The sequence below is a fragment of the Meira miltonrushii genome (assembly GCF_003144205.1).
Source record: "Meira miltonrushii strain MCA 3882 unplaced genomic scaffold FA14scaffold_1, whole genome shotgun sequence".
NCBI lineage: Eukaryota > Fungi > Basidiomycota > Exobasidiomycetes > Exobasidiales > Brachybasidiaceae > Meira > Meira miltonrushii.
This window is the reverse complement of record NW_020289943.1, coordinates 1,231,359-1,244,748: the sequence shown is the minus strand read 5'-3', so window position 1 is coordinate 1,244,748 and position 13,390 is coordinate 1,231,359. Positions and strand designations below refer to the sequence as shown.

General features: G+C 43.0%; 7 protein-coding genes across 7 annotated transcripts; 5 read left to right on the top strand and 2 right to left on the bottom strand.

Annotated features, from left to right (window-relative positions):
• Nucleotides 1-385: 385 nt before the first annotated feature.
• Nucleotides 386-847, top strand: FA14DRAFT_176268 (uncharacterized protein; the record flags this gene model as incomplete). Its single annotated transcript, XM_025500657.1, has 1 exon — nucleotides 386-847. The coding sequence occupies one exon, from the start codon at nucleotides 386-388 to the stop codon at nucleotides 845-847; it is 462 nt and encodes a 153-aa protein (XP_025357269.1).
• Nucleotides 848-917: 70 nt separating this feature from the next.
• FA14DRAFT_8382 (uncharacterized protein) lies at nucleotides 918-3,903 on the bottom strand. Its single transcript, XM_025502972.1, has 2 exons — nucleotides 3,842-3,903; nucleotides 918-3,786 (listed from the first exon to the last, which is right to left on the bottom strand). Exon 2 carries the CDS (start codon nucleotides 3,692-3,694, stop codon nucleotides 989-991), a length of 2,706 nt encoding a protein of 901 aa, XP_025357268.1. The 5' UTR covers nucleotides 3,695-3,786; nucleotides 3,842-3,903; the 3' UTR covers nucleotides 918-988.
• A 2,400-nt stretch (nucleotides 3,904-6,303) lies between these two features.
• On the top strand, nucleotides 6,304-6,921 carry FA14DRAFT_159229 (uncharacterized protein). The gene is made up of 3 exons (XM_025498113.1): nucleotides 6,304-6,419; nucleotides 6,502-6,697; nucleotides 6,771-6,921. Exons 2-3 carry the CDS (start codon nucleotides 6,551-6,553, stop codon nucleotides 6,825-6,827), a joined length of 204 nt encoding a protein of 67 aa, XP_025357267.1. The 5' UTR covers nucleotides 6,304-6,419; nucleotides 6,502-6,550; the 3' UTR covers nucleotides 6,828-6,921.
• Nucleotides 6,922-7,291: 370 nt separating this feature from the next.
• FA14DRAFT_176266 (uncharacterized protein) lies at nucleotides 7,292-8,615 on the top strand (the record flags this gene model as incomplete). Its single annotated transcript, XM_025500656.1, has 4 exons — nucleotides 7,292-7,381; nucleotides 7,450-7,534; nucleotides 8,343-8,458; nucleotides 8,526-8,615. 4 exons carry the CDS (start codon nucleotides 7,292-7,294, stop codon nucleotides 8,613-8,615), a joined length of 381 nt encoding a protein of 126 aa, XP_025357266.1.
• Nucleotides 8,616-8,795: 180 nt separating this feature from the next.
• Nucleotides 8,796-9,806, bottom strand: FA14DRAFT_183283 (uncharacterized protein; the record flags this gene model as incomplete). The annotated part of the gene is made up of 3 exons (XM_025501308.1): nucleotides 8,796-9,372; nucleotides 9,433-9,651; nucleotides 9,722-9,806. The coding sequence occupies 3 exons, from the start codon at nucleotides 9,804-9,806 to the stop codon at nucleotides 9,152-9,154; spliced, it is 525 nt and encodes a 174-aa protein (XP_025357265.1). The 3' UTR covers nucleotides 8,796-9,151.
• A 1,068-nt stretch (nucleotides 9,807-10,874) lies between these two features.
• FA14DRAFT_183281 (uncharacterized protein) lies at nucleotides 10,875-11,599 on the top strand. The gene has a single exon (XM_025501307.1). It carries the CDS (start codon nucleotides 10,955-10,957, stop codon nucleotides 11,462-11,464), a length of 510 nt encoding a protein of 169 aa, XP_025357264.1. The 5' UTR covers nucleotides 10,875-10,954; the 3' UTR covers nucleotides 11,465-11,599.
• A 1,014-nt stretch (nucleotides 11,600-12,613) lies between these two features.
• FA14DRAFT_159228 (uncharacterized protein) lies at nucleotides 12,614-13,333 on the top strand. Its single transcript, XM_025498112.1, has one exon. It carries the CDS (start codon nucleotides 12,716-12,718, stop codon nucleotides 13,154-13,156), a length of 441 nt encoding a protein of 146 aa, XP_025357263.1. The 5' UTR covers nucleotides 12,614-12,715; the 3' UTR covers nucleotides 13,157-13,333.
• The last annotated feature ends 57 nt before the right edge of the window (nucleotides 13,334-13,390 follow it).

Below are 13,390 nucleotides of genomic sequence, written 5' to 3'. Positions count from 1 at the left end.
CTTTATCTTGTCCTTACAATTTCTACTTTCTGATTGATTTCACATAGACTTGTCCGGTACTCTTTTCATGTCCTTTCTGTTTTTACACTTGTTTGCTAGCACACATGTCTTTGAGGCCCCTTGATACACATCTATGATTGTGTACAACTCTCCTTCAGTCGCTTATTATCATACACAAAAATCATAGCAGACCGCATTAGCCCCTTCTTCAGCCTTTACGCAAAACTTTTTGATGATCTCTACGACTATCTTATAAGCAATACAAATGAATTAATTTATATCCACCTACCAACTTTTACCCTTTTCTCCAGATAAAAGAGGATAATTCAAGATGTTAGACCACAAGATGTTCTTGTACATCATTTTGTACATCATTTTTGCAATTATGTCTACTGTCTGGTCGATGGACCCTGCGAACAAGGCCAGCTCTTCAGGCCCCAGAGCTCCTCTGCCACATAATACAAGTGTTTTAGAGCGTGCTGCCCTTTCCATTCATAGACCAGTACCTAACACTCAATCTAGCCCTCACCCTCATGGCTTATCAGGATATGGCAGGAAGATTGAGGCTGAAATAGAAACATACCGTTTAGCAGAAGGTTCACGACCAGATCTGCGTTGGATTACATTACGTGAAAAAGCTGACCAAGTCAAAAGAATAATAAAAACCGCTTCATCAAAAGACGTGAAGGCAGTTGGTAAAGGTGTCTTACAAGAAGTTCATTCGGATATGAAAATCTATCAAAGTCATAATCATCTTCCTGCTCACGTGACGGATAAGATGATTGACAAACATGGTCAACGTTCTAAGCCTTTTTGGAAGAAAATAACAAGAAGTTCTTCTTCATAAATGCAAGTTGCTGCATGTTTGTCAGTCGCTCTATTACCTTCTAGTATGTTCTATACCTATCATGTTCTCTTTCATTGTCATTCCTCATTCCTTTGAATTTTGTGTGATTGTATTCGTTGTACGAGGATCATACATCCTTGATCAGGCTACATCGAAAACCAAACTTGCTTCACCGATTCGAATCTTGATAGATCGTTCAGCCAGCCACTCAAATCGGACCAGCTGCAAATTCGACAAGAATGCAGCTTCTTCTTCTTCGCGTTCAATAAAAGAAGCGTGACTGCTCACAGATCCCCGAGGTGATAACAATCCCCCTCCTGCTTGTGCCCCACCGCTATGCGTACTTGAGCCAGACAATGTGGGAGATCGAATGGCCGCTAAACGAACACTTGCTAATGCACTTCCAGCCATTCTTCCGAAATCAAAGCTTTTATATGCCGGCGTGCCTACATGATTGTGGGAATGTTGGTTTGTATTACCACCACTTTGATTGGGAGTGGACGACTGGCTTTGCTCTGCCTCCCCACTTCCGGTAGCACGACCCAACAGAGCGCTGATCTGTCTTGGTGCACCACCAAAGTTGAATATAGAGCCAAGACCGACACCTGTCTTCCAAATTTTTACCATACCATCACTTAGACAGATACTAACAAGCCTACGCCCATCATTCGAGAATGTCAGCCCGTTTAAACTTGCACTGTGAGCTTCCAGAACGTACAGCCTTGTAGCGGTTTTTAGGTCATACATGATGATCGCACCTTCAAATGTTCCAACTGCGAGCCTTTGTAGTCCTTTGTGAAATGCTATCGTTGGATAAGCTGAAATCAATTCGGAAATGATAATCGTTGCAGATTTGTGTATCACAGGTCGTAAAGTTGTTACTGTTGGATCTAACGATTTGACGACCGCTTCAGCAAACCTAGGCAAATTAGGATACAGAACCAACGGCTTTCGGCGTACCATAAAAGCAACCAATCGCATAGTGGCACTACAATGCTCCGGACTACGAGCATGAAGGATATCAAGACTCAAAGTAGTCATGAACAAAGGCGTATTCTCTTCTGCTATGCGTAGGGTAGCTTGACGAGCTAGGTCTCGATTCTCCAAAGCTACCTGAGCTGCTTTGGATGCTCCATTCTCGTTGTTGTCAGTTTTCGGAAGAATTGTGCTCAAGCTGAACATCGTTCGAACGATCTCCATTGCGTCGAAGTAATGCTGGAAGATGGAAAAACCCCGATCGCACAGAACGATTGCGATGGATTGATGAGCAGGATCGAATTCATCGTTAAGATAAAGGCTGATCGAAGCCGAAATATCCTTCAAAAGATTGGGTGGCATGACCGTATACCTTTGAGTAGCAATCAGGCCCAATAGCAACAGTGCTTTCGAAGAATGTTGATCTTCTCTCTCATCTTCTATAGCGTCAATCGATGCTCTTTCCGAATCTTTCATCGGTGGAGGAGCGGCCATCAGATTCGCTCGACGACGGTTGGGTAAAGCTCCACTGAATTGAGCACAGACTTGATCCAAATCCTCCTGTGGCATACCCTCAAGCGAAGAAACGAAAAGCATCTGTGCGGCTTGTTTGATCTCAAGGACAGGATCTGTCAAGAAGCCAATCAAAAATTCAATCGTAGGGTTCTGAAAGCCTTTTCCCACGATATTCGAAAGACTTCCAAGCTCTGTGATCAATTCGTAGGCCGGTTTGTGCAATTCCTCGATATTCGACAGGACTAACAACATTGCTATCGATCCAATCAACCTTGTGGCAGTCAGGGCAGGAGAGACGCAGAGCATCTGCTTTGATGTCATTCCGTGCAATGACATGATCAAATACCCTGGTTCGCTAAAAAGGCCGTAGGCGATACTCATATTGTTGCCGATATCCTTTTCCGTACCCAAGGCTAGCTTACACTGTTGATCGAATTCCTGACTCAAACCAAAGGGTAAGATGCTGCATAATAGAGGACTCAAGGTATGCAAAGCTTTTGCTGCTTGTGGCATCGTGAGCGTTTGTGAGAAGGATGATTTCGGCGCAGCTCTACTGTCCAACGATGACATCGGATCGATTTGCACATCTAAATCTTGCAAATCTTGAGCTTGATTTAGGTCTCGGGCATTGGAGATGCCTGCTGTATTTAGAGGTGCAACCATTCTACTTGCTGCTTCTACCACTCTGCGAACATCTGCCGTCATTGCGCCTGAGAAAGAAGCACGACTTGAAGGAATAGAGCTTAGTACTCCAACATTTCCCCTTTCCCTTTTCAAATGTGCAACATCGATAGGAAATTGTGACCACCATCCTTTTCCGTCCTCTAGCAGGACCAATGCTTGATCAACACCAATACTCCTGCGTAACTCTAAATTGGTCGCGTTCCATACTCTAGCTCTTCCATCTGCGTAGATTGTCATCAGCTCATTGGAGCGGACTGCCATCAACTCTAACGGTGCATTTCGTCCTGGTACGATGTACAGCAATTGCAGTTCATCAAGCACAATGAATGCGATCGTACTATCCGCGGCGACGCAAGCCACGCTACCGTGTAGACGTAATGCATTATCTTTATTCCCAATAGCCACAAATGCAACAATAGGAGAAGTAAGGACAGAACGTTGCATTTGGCATTTCAAAGTGGTGGCATCCCATAGGATAATGTCACCTTCTTCCGTGCCTCCGATGATGTGCCGAGAATTGGTGCGTGGATTGACTACGGTTTGTAAGAGTGTCACCTTTCCAGAGAATGCCGAAGTAGAATCTTTGGGTTCGGGAATGTTTCCATCAACGAGATTAGTCATGGGACATATAGTCAAATGACCGGATGATAAGCTGAGGACGACTCTTTCCATGCTGAAAGGTAATGTGGCCGTAATGTGTACCTCTTCCTTGGGTTGCAAGCCTTGCCAAATAATCTTGTTGTTGGATTGCAACGATAGTCTGTCTTCCTCATCACGTAAGCACAAGATGGGATGCATGTCATTACCTCTAATACTTACTGCGTCACACTCGTCTTCCAAGGCAAGCTCCTTCTGCTGCTCAAATTGGCCTTTTTCAGAAATGTGGATCGAGAGTACTTTGTCATCCGTTTGCAATAGGATCGATTCTCCCTCGACTTGAACATCAATAATTCCTTGGATGGACAGGGTGTCACAATGAGTCAAAGAGTCACTCGTTCTCTTCGCCAGTGAGATACCCTCATCGCTCCAGGTAAGAATGAAGTTTTCTCTAATGACAAACAAACCTCTTGCATCTTTCTCCACTCCATTATCACCAAGCTTTCTCTTTGTGATTGGCGTTTCTTCCAAGATTGATGCTGGTCTTGATGCTGGTCGAGACAGACCTTCACGTCTTAAGAATGCAGATGTTGAGCTGAGTGGCGCCAACTTTTGCGTATCATTCATTGTTGCCTTGCGTTTCGATTTGATCCGGTGGGATTCCACCTCTACGTTGCCATTCGTCTTTATGTGATAAACGTCCACCGTCTCTTCATCCTCGCATAGATTAATCAGAGGGGGAGCAAGTCCAATATCGTCAAACGTGTGCTGTAGTGTGACGACCTGTTTCTCAATATCGACGATGTGTAGTCGCATTTTTGCTTTGTCATATAACGCATCAATGACTGGATTTGCCTTTTCACCTTTCCTGTTCGACCCCGTGATTGTGACACCTTCAAAGGTACTAACGACTGGAAGAGACACACTTTCTGCAGAGACCGGGTGCTGAGAAGCATTTGAATTCACCCTAGATCTTGGCTGCGGAGATGGTGCATTACTGCGCATAGCAGCTAATCGTGCCAATGGCGACATTAGAGAAACAGCAGGTTGCGATTGAGCTTCGTCGTGTAATCGATCCAGCGGGATTGCTCTAGCTGTCTTAAGGTCAATTGGAAAAGCCTGCAAGCCACCTTCTAGGGACCAGAGAGTAAGATTCCCGTCTTCTTGCAGAATACTCAATGATTCCTTCCCGGTCCCAAATGGTATATGTCTCAGTGACACGATTGGAGATCGAGAAGGACACTGAAAGCATAGTATTGGCTCGATGGACTCTAGTGGTTTGTTCGGATGCGAAGGTACTTTCTTTCGTGGGTCGTTTTCTGCTCCTTGTTGATACTCCGCCCGATCACTTGAACCTAGCGTGCCCAATAGTCCTGCTTTGGCCAATGCAGATTTGACATCGCTTGGGTTCTTTTGTGAGCTGCCAAGCGTAAGACTTATATTCCTTGAACGAGAATGTCTTTTTGATTTGTCTGATTTAGAGGTATCGGCAGAACCGCGTTGCTTTGCATCATGATGTGAATTTATGTTCTCATGAGAGTGATTGTTCTGCTGTATACCCAATGCCTCCATCATGCCACCCATCATGCTAGTCTGATTCTCTCTACCAGAATGCCATTGCATTTCTAGTTGTTCTTCGGCGTCCATGCCTGTATTTGCGGAATGATTTGGTGCTGCTGAAACGCTAATGTCTGTAGTAGCTGACGTCGGCAGGATTGCTTCCCGCTCAACTGCTCTTGTCATTGATGTTGTTGGCGAGGTAGGAGATACCAGACTTAGTCTGCTCGGATTAGGCGAAGATCGATTTAGAGGTACGTTCAAACCAGTTGCGGATGTAGATGGTGTCATATTAGCTGATTCGTAGGATGTGGCAAGTTGTAGTTCATCCTTCTGTTGAAATTGCTCCTCGAATATCCAGACATTGCCATCATGCGTACCCATTGCAATACGCCTCCCTCCCTTGTGATTTCCAAATATAATGTCTTGCCGCTTCTTAGACTGGTCCTTGGAGCTTATCCGAATCTGAGGAGCCGTAGAGGAGCTTTCCTTTTGGTACTCAGAGTATTCCACATCTTCTTCATCTTCTTCTTCATCTCCCTCCACACTCCACACCTCCATTGCTGTGACCCATCTGTCCAGGCCATCATCTTCAAATGCATTTTGGGGTTGCTCCTTTGCCAGTCGTTTTAGCCCATTCGGGAGATTGGCGGTGTGTTCTCCGTCGTAAAATGAAGGCTTTTGCCATGATTGTTTCCAATCTCTCGATGGAAGTTGAGGACCTAAACGAGTACTTGTTGAACTTTGACCATTCTTTTTCACTTTATCGTATTGATCAAAATGAAGTGGAATATAAAATGGCGTAGTTGAAGATGATAATTTCGCTCCACCTGTACTTGTCACAAAGCTAAAGTTTGTTGCCGCCATTATTTAGGGAGAGTATAAACGATCATTTGATCGATTGCATGACAATTGTCCGTTTATGAAGAGAATGATGAATGAATGCAAGAAGACAACATGATTCCTCCATTGTTATATTAGCGTGGGCGGCTGCTTTGGCGCTTATTCTTCTCTCGCGCACGGACAAAAATGATCAACTCTCGCGCAAGCATTCATTCAAGACCATCATCATAGCCACCATGAGCTCAAAAATGAACATGCTACCTTATGCACTCAATCAATCACATTTTTGCCTTTTCATCTCGGTTCAGTAAACGTGAAACTAGCTTGAAGCACACAGAAGAACTCGGTAAATACCAGCTCAGAGCGGAGAAGGAATGTGCGTGCTTACGCCTATTCAAATGTAACGTCATAAAATCACACATTTGCCAAATAGGAGGTTAATGAGTAAATGCTGAAATTGCGTTCCCTGCCTTACCCTTCAGAAGATAGACAAAAGCCAATACCACAGGCATACATATGTATATAAACCACATGCCTCAGTCTCCAGATTTTCCGTATCGACCTCCATCTCTACTGACAAATTCCAACATGACTACAAAATTCTTCTTCGCTCAACTATTGTTGATCATGAGCATTATCACAATGGTACACTCGTCACCATTATCAGCACTGATGCCGGTACGTATTGTTTTGTATTGTATTGAGTTTAAGGACTCAAATTAGAGCTGACATGTACCCAAATTCATTGCAGAAACCTTTTCAACCTAAAGTTGTTCAAAAATACGATAAGAAAAAGCCAAGTCCTTAATCCATCCTTCAACTTTGATTCTTGAAGGCCACTGAAAAGTCAAGCGTCCAAAATATTGACTATCTGTATATTTTATCACCATTCCGGCCGTCGGAAAACTGAATTTCATACAGTATAACGCTATGTGTGCATGACCGGGTTCACTACTAGCCATCAATCTAGAGCACAAAAAGTGAGTAAGATGAAACGCCAACGCCCTTCCAAGAGTTCTCGCACTATTTGTGTTTGCGGCCCTTGTGCTTTCATTCATTTCGGTCCGCCAAACATGACGACACATTGCGGAAAAAGAAGATTGGCCGTTCTACGTATGACCAATAATTAACGCCGTCACAACTTCATCGGCCGGTCAGCTAGCCTGAGATGAAAATTGATTTTTGCATTGCATTTCACTTAAATAGACACAGCTTTTCATCATTTCTTCCTTTCCCTTTTCTTACCTTCTCCAACCAATTGCCTCGTTCAGAATGATCTTTAGCTTTTTCCTCGTTCAATTTTACGTTTATCTTTTGGCTAATACGGTAGCATTTGCTGCTCCTCTAGAAGCCATTCCAGCTGTGGGTCTCTCTGAAAAAAATTGAGATGAAGTACAGGTACTCATCAGCATCTTTTTCCCTTTCTTCAGCTTGCTGGCGGTTATTTTCAACCGGCTTATGGAAGTGGTAGCGGTACTGGATCCGGCACTGGAAGTGGTACCGGTACAGGCACTGGTCAAAAGAATCCCACCCAATGCACAAACCCGAATGGATGCCATTAAAACGGCAAGAAATACAAGCAAATGTATATTCGTGTGCACATTGTCAACATGGTCTCATTATTTATTAACATGACATTTGGTTATAGCCTTTTGACGATTGTCAATTCACACAATATCATATCATCTCACATGACCAAATTCTCCCACCTTTGAAGACGATCATCTGAACGAATACCAAATCCCTTTCCATTTCCTCTTTGTGTGTCGGCGTTGTATCATTTAAGAAGCATCCGTCATTAATTTGTGAACCCATTACTTCCATTGTCTGATGAACGGCTTGCTTCTGAGCGGCGCCAGATTCCGTTTGATTCCGTTTTGAAATGCATTCGGCTAAATGGCAACGGAGAGCGCAAGTTTATAATTCTTGGCAGACTAATACACAGCAGTAATGAATCGGAGCAATTCCACTTTGTGTATGAATGACTTGAAAGCGAATTAGGTAATTTTGACTCTATGAGTTCTGATTACGGATCCCCACGATGATTGTGTATGAATCATTATGATCATACGCTCAAGGCGGCGTTTTTCACACAATTCATATCATTTCAAAGCCCCGCTTCTAAAGAGGTGGACCGCAAATATGTCCAGTTTACCTAAGCAATATCTTGGCAGCTTTGGAGAAAAATCAATCATAAAAGGACGATGTTGTTGAGCAAAGGGTTTTTTCATTCATTCAACAGCCAACTTCTCTAGCCACAACAATCTTCCCACAATGGTGTCAATCTTGGGCTTTTCCTTCTTTACATTTTTGTCATTCACAGCTATGACCATCGCTGCGCCGGTGGGACAATATTCTAGCACTGACGGTACTGCTGAAGGCTTGTTTAAGCGTTACACAATGTCTATGACTCCGCCTACGACTGGAACTCCATCCACGGTAAGTGAAAGAAGCTATCAATCAAACCTTGGTAGGCATACTAAGAACTTTTTTACTCTTCGTTCAGAAATTTGGAAATATCAAACCGCAGCCTTATGTCATTGTCGAAGGTCAACCTTTCGCTATGGGTCCTGGTCCACAGATCACAAGAAACTAGTGATGTCTTTTATTACGAACATCGCAAAGACCTTCTGAAATCACGCATTTGCAAAAGGGATGATATACCTCCTTAAACCATTATTGCAAGTCATATACAATTTAAGCGCCTCCTTTCATTATACCATCTTCTCCTTTCATTGATCCTTATTTGTGGGATTCATAATGTGTGCATGTCACTGCTCCCAATCTCCCTGACAATGACATCCTTGAAATCTAAGCACGAAAACGAGGGGAGTTGTCCAAAGATTTGAGGTACATTTCGTTTCACCACACCATTCACTCGCCACCTTTGACATTGCTCATGCTTTTCCACCTTCGCGATGCCTATGTACTCTAACGCGGCAGTCTTCGATCAACTCATCGTCCTTTCAATAGTTTTGTTAGGCGTCCTTATACCTGTTTCCACAACGGCAAGAAGTCTTTCAGAAGATGAGTTGCAGGATATCGATTTGGAAGCAAAAGTAAGTATCTTGAATAAAGCGTTCGAAATCGTTCATCTTTCACTAATCTTGCAATTTCTCAGTTCCCTTCTGATCATATCAGACTTCTGAGCGCTTCAACGATCACATGATGGTCTTGCCATTGATCTAATCCGGAAACAATGATTGCTCCAATCGGTCCTGTATTCAATCCTTTGAGATTGATGGGAAATGCTCCGCCATGGGCAGCATATTCTGCTCCTAATGAATTGATATCACGTCCCTTCTTTACCAATTCTCTTCCGACCAAGAAGCTAGATTTTCCATGTGTTCGCACTGTGTATGGAAAAAGATCAGTTCATTGATCTGACAGAGTCATTTGATGCTGCCACTCACCCGTATTGGCTTTCCGTCTTGCCCAATCTTCATTGGAAACAGTCACTCCACTTCCGTATGTGTCTTGCAATAATGTCAAGCCAGACCACAATCTGATGCTAATCAGTGCTGTTGCACTATTTGGACCTTTTCCATTCTCATGCAAAGCTTTCATTTGTTCTTGAATGTTTTCTCCAATCTTTCTTGCAAATTCAAAATCAAACGTTTGAAATTGCAAGGCTGTGTGGAGGTAAAGGGATGGCGTAAATGTCAATACTTCATTGGAGTCTTTCTCAAGTAGTAAACTTACCTTGTTCTTGTTCTTTGATTCCTTGAATTGCTTCTTCGAAATGTGTAGGATCTTGCCAATTTGCAGTTGTGTGAGTGTATGCCATCTTTGCTTTCAGCTTGGGATGAAGGTGGGGAAAGCGGAAGTGTTGTTTGTTGTTCGGATAAATATTCATCAACGCTTGTGCCTGGAAGAAGATGCAGTGCTTCTGCTACGCGTACGTCTCTCATTCTGTCCAGCGCAGGCTTATGAGAGCATATGGCCAGGCTTGGATCTTGTAATGGGAGTCAGAATTAAGTCTTCCTGGCTAAATGCGTAAGTACTGATAGAGATGAATCTACTCGTCTTCGACTTATTTTCATCATCTTATCGGTCTAACCCAAACCGTTACATCAGAAAGACGATATCCGTTCACCACTGACTTCCTCTGCTCGCAGCATAGCATCTTAGATTGCGCTGAAATCAATTTTGGTCGTAGGATAAGTGCCAATACTGTATGATGAGTGGGCCCCTTGTTTTGTTTTCTGAAGCCATCTTCATTTCTCCTTTCCTTGCCTCTAATTCCCCTAACGTGGAGACACTAAGGCGATTTGGTCTCCTACCAGTAAGATGTCAATCGAACTTCTCAGAGCTATTGAAATGTACTTAATGTTCTGATCAGTATCATCTGAGATCTCTAGTCCGCATAAAGTACATAATATCTTGCTATTCTGCCTTTTAATAAAAGTGGTTTCTCCTATCATGTCATGAAAAGCATCTCCTTCGCAAGACTCTGCCCAAACATTCAAAAATCTTGCACGCTTGTAGAGAGTATTGATGGCTGACACGCTGATGTCATCACGCTTCCGGTGCTTGTTTTGGAACAGGTAATGCAAAAGCCAAATAAAGGAAAAATACAGTCAAAAGTGAAACGTAGAACTTGCAATGCATCTTGATGGAGTCGTGATATTGTTTGGAAAGACAAACGTATGAACAGGTAGTTTTGATCCAGTCTTGGCGATTCTTACGACCGTCTCCGTTTTTCATGCAAGTACTTTCATGCATCACACTCTTCCGATGACTATGGAATGCCTGCGGATAGCTTGGCATTTTTGACGGGCTATGTAGCCCGGTTGTCGGATGCTAAAAATATAACCAAGCCCGCTTTCCTTGGCTTTCAAGATCTAAAGATATAAAAGCAGGCTCCCAAACATTCTTCCTCGCTAACACCAACACCACATCATTGATTTTTCATCATCGACAACGTACTCCAATATGATCTCGAAGTTGGCTTTCTTTTTCGCATTTGCCCTAATTGCGGCTTTGCAAACAAATGCCTTTCCCACTTCAAATGACGATCAACTAAAATTGATTCGCAAAGACGTTGGGGTTGAGCAAAGTCTCAACGACCTTACTCGTCGCGATGACGCCTTCTACGTTCAATTTTGTGATGCATCAGATTCTTGCACTTCTCCACTGTACAACTTCCAAGACGTTTGCTACAATCAACCCAACAAGACAAAAATCAAATTTCACAAACCTAGCGGTACGATCACTTTGGGTACATATTACCTCGCAAGCTATTCTGCTGCTGGTTGCTTGACCGCAAACAAGATCGCTTGTCAAGCTTTAGGTGTCAGTGGTATTGATGGCACGAAAACCATTGATATCAATAGTCCTGGTTCGTACTACAAGATCAATGTTGCTGGCCCTTACAAAAAGCGTAATGAGTTGAACGAAGGCGAAAGTGTGCCATTAGAAAAGCGTGAAGATTGCGGACAATAATCTGTAGCTCACGTATCACACATTGCACGATTTCCTCGTCGGATGAACGTGATTGCCATTCATTTTAGCTCTGAAACTGTCTTGTGTAACGAATAAAGTTGGAGTCTATCCATACTTTGCGACAGTATAGCTGAGAAATAACCTCAAATTCATCAATGAAACATTATCATCACACATAACTCTTTGACCAAATGATCTGAGAGGCTGAGAAATTGGTAAACATATTAGTATTCATGCATTTGTACGTAAGGTCTCGTACATTTGCAATTTGATGATATTTGGTCTGAAATGGAAAAGAGGTACAGACAGACAAGGATAAAACGACTGACTGGAAACGATCAAGAGACTTTCTAGCTGCCACGAGCATTTGAAAGCCCTTGGCCATGAGATTGCCTACTTGGCATAATTAGCAGTGTGTGCCGCACTCAACCCCAGCTCCTGGTGTGGCTGGAATCAGGCGTTTAACAGAAGGCTAATAAAAGGAAAAGAAAAAGGAAATGTGAGTCTTACTTCATTAACGATCACCTTGGGATACGTACTTCATGAGGTAAGGCTGATACCACAACGAACAAAGCAATAACGGCGATTGCGAACGATTTCTTGAGAGTAGCGAACATCTTAAAGTGAGTGAGGCTGATGAATGATCAATGACCTATGGGAGAGGAAAATTTTGGAAAAAGAGACAATTTATAGGTTTCAAGAGGATAGCGGGTCTATAAGATCAATCCTATATTTCCCAGAAAGAGGCGTAAGGAGAATCATCTAAATAGAGCAGGATATGCACCATACAGATGAGATTGAAAGAATGATATGATGAAGGGGTCAGGAGATCTCAAATTATTTTGACCTGAATTTCAAGCATAAAACCGTACCTGGAAAACACGACTCGTAAATCACCAGAACCATTCCCAAATCAATCCTTCTTAATGCTGTATTTGTCACAAAAGCTAAAGGCAACTGTTTAGGAGAGTTGATATCAACGAAAAAAAAAGGTTTGAGAGCCTGCTTCTATACCTATAAAGGCGAGGATGACGGGCTTCATCACGGTTCTAGCATCCGGCGATCGGGCTACGTAGCCCGTGGGAAGTGCCAAGCTACCCGCAGGCATTCCATGGTCACGCGGAAGAATGTGATGCATGAAAACATTTGCATGAATATGGGCATGGTCTTAAGGCTCGCCAAGATTGAATAAAATCTCGGAATATCTGTTCATACATTTGTCTTCCCAAACATCATCACCACTCTATCAAGATGCATCTCAAGCTCTACATCTTATTTTTGACGGTCGTTTCCGTTTATTTGGCTTTTGCATCACCTGTTCCAAAAGAAGCACAAGTCAACCCAAAGCGTGATGACATCAACGTGCCAGCCATCGATACTCTCTACAAGCGTGCAGATAGCTTGTATGTTTGGGTAGAGTTTTGCGAAGAAGAAGGAAAGAATTGCGTTGGCCACATCAATCCATACAACAATAAGTGCTTTACCATCTTTGGCAAGAAGAAGTACATCCGCTTTCATTCGAAACTTCTTTTGGATCGTGACAGTTTTACGTTGAACACTGCTTCTTTGGAGTATCAAACGTATTGTCCAAAAAATATTGTTGCGGCTCAAACATTTGATCACCCACAAAACAACACTTTGCTCGAGATCGATCATCCGGGCGTAAAGTATTATTTCAGCTATCCCTACTAAGTGTATCGGGATGCAACTCTCCCACGGACAATTTCACAGCCTCGCAAATATGTAGCTGTATACGATGGGTTAGATACTGAATGAGAATCCTATCATACAATCATCTGTTTGTGTGTGTATTGAATGTCAGCCAGATTGTAGAGTAGTGTTTGTGCCTTTCACCGAGTCTCTCTTTCCCCACGCTATTTTATCACTTGTCCCCACAGTGTCGTCTGTCACATACGCGCTGCGCTT

Coding starts and splice junctions, on each gene's coding strand:
- FA14DRAFT_8382 (XM_025502972.1), bottom strand. CDS start 3,694: ATGGAAAGAGTCGTCCTCAGCTTATCATCCGGTCATTTGACTATATGT.
- FA14DRAFT_159228 (XM_025498112.1), top strand. CDS start 12,716: ATGCATCTCAAGCTCTACATCTTATTTTTGACGGTCGTTTCCGTTTAT.
- FA14DRAFT_183281 (XM_025501307.1), top strand. CDS start 10,955: ATGATCTCGAAGTTGGCTTTCTTTTTCGCATTTGCCCTAATTGCGGCT.
- FA14DRAFT_159229 (XM_025498113.1), top strand. CDS start 6,551: ATGCCTCAGTCTCCAGATTTTCCGTATCGACCTCCATCTCTACTGACA. Junction 6,698..6,770: donor CATTATCAGCACTGATGCCG/GTACGTATTGTT, acceptor AATTCATTGCAG/AAACCTTTTCAACCTAAAGT.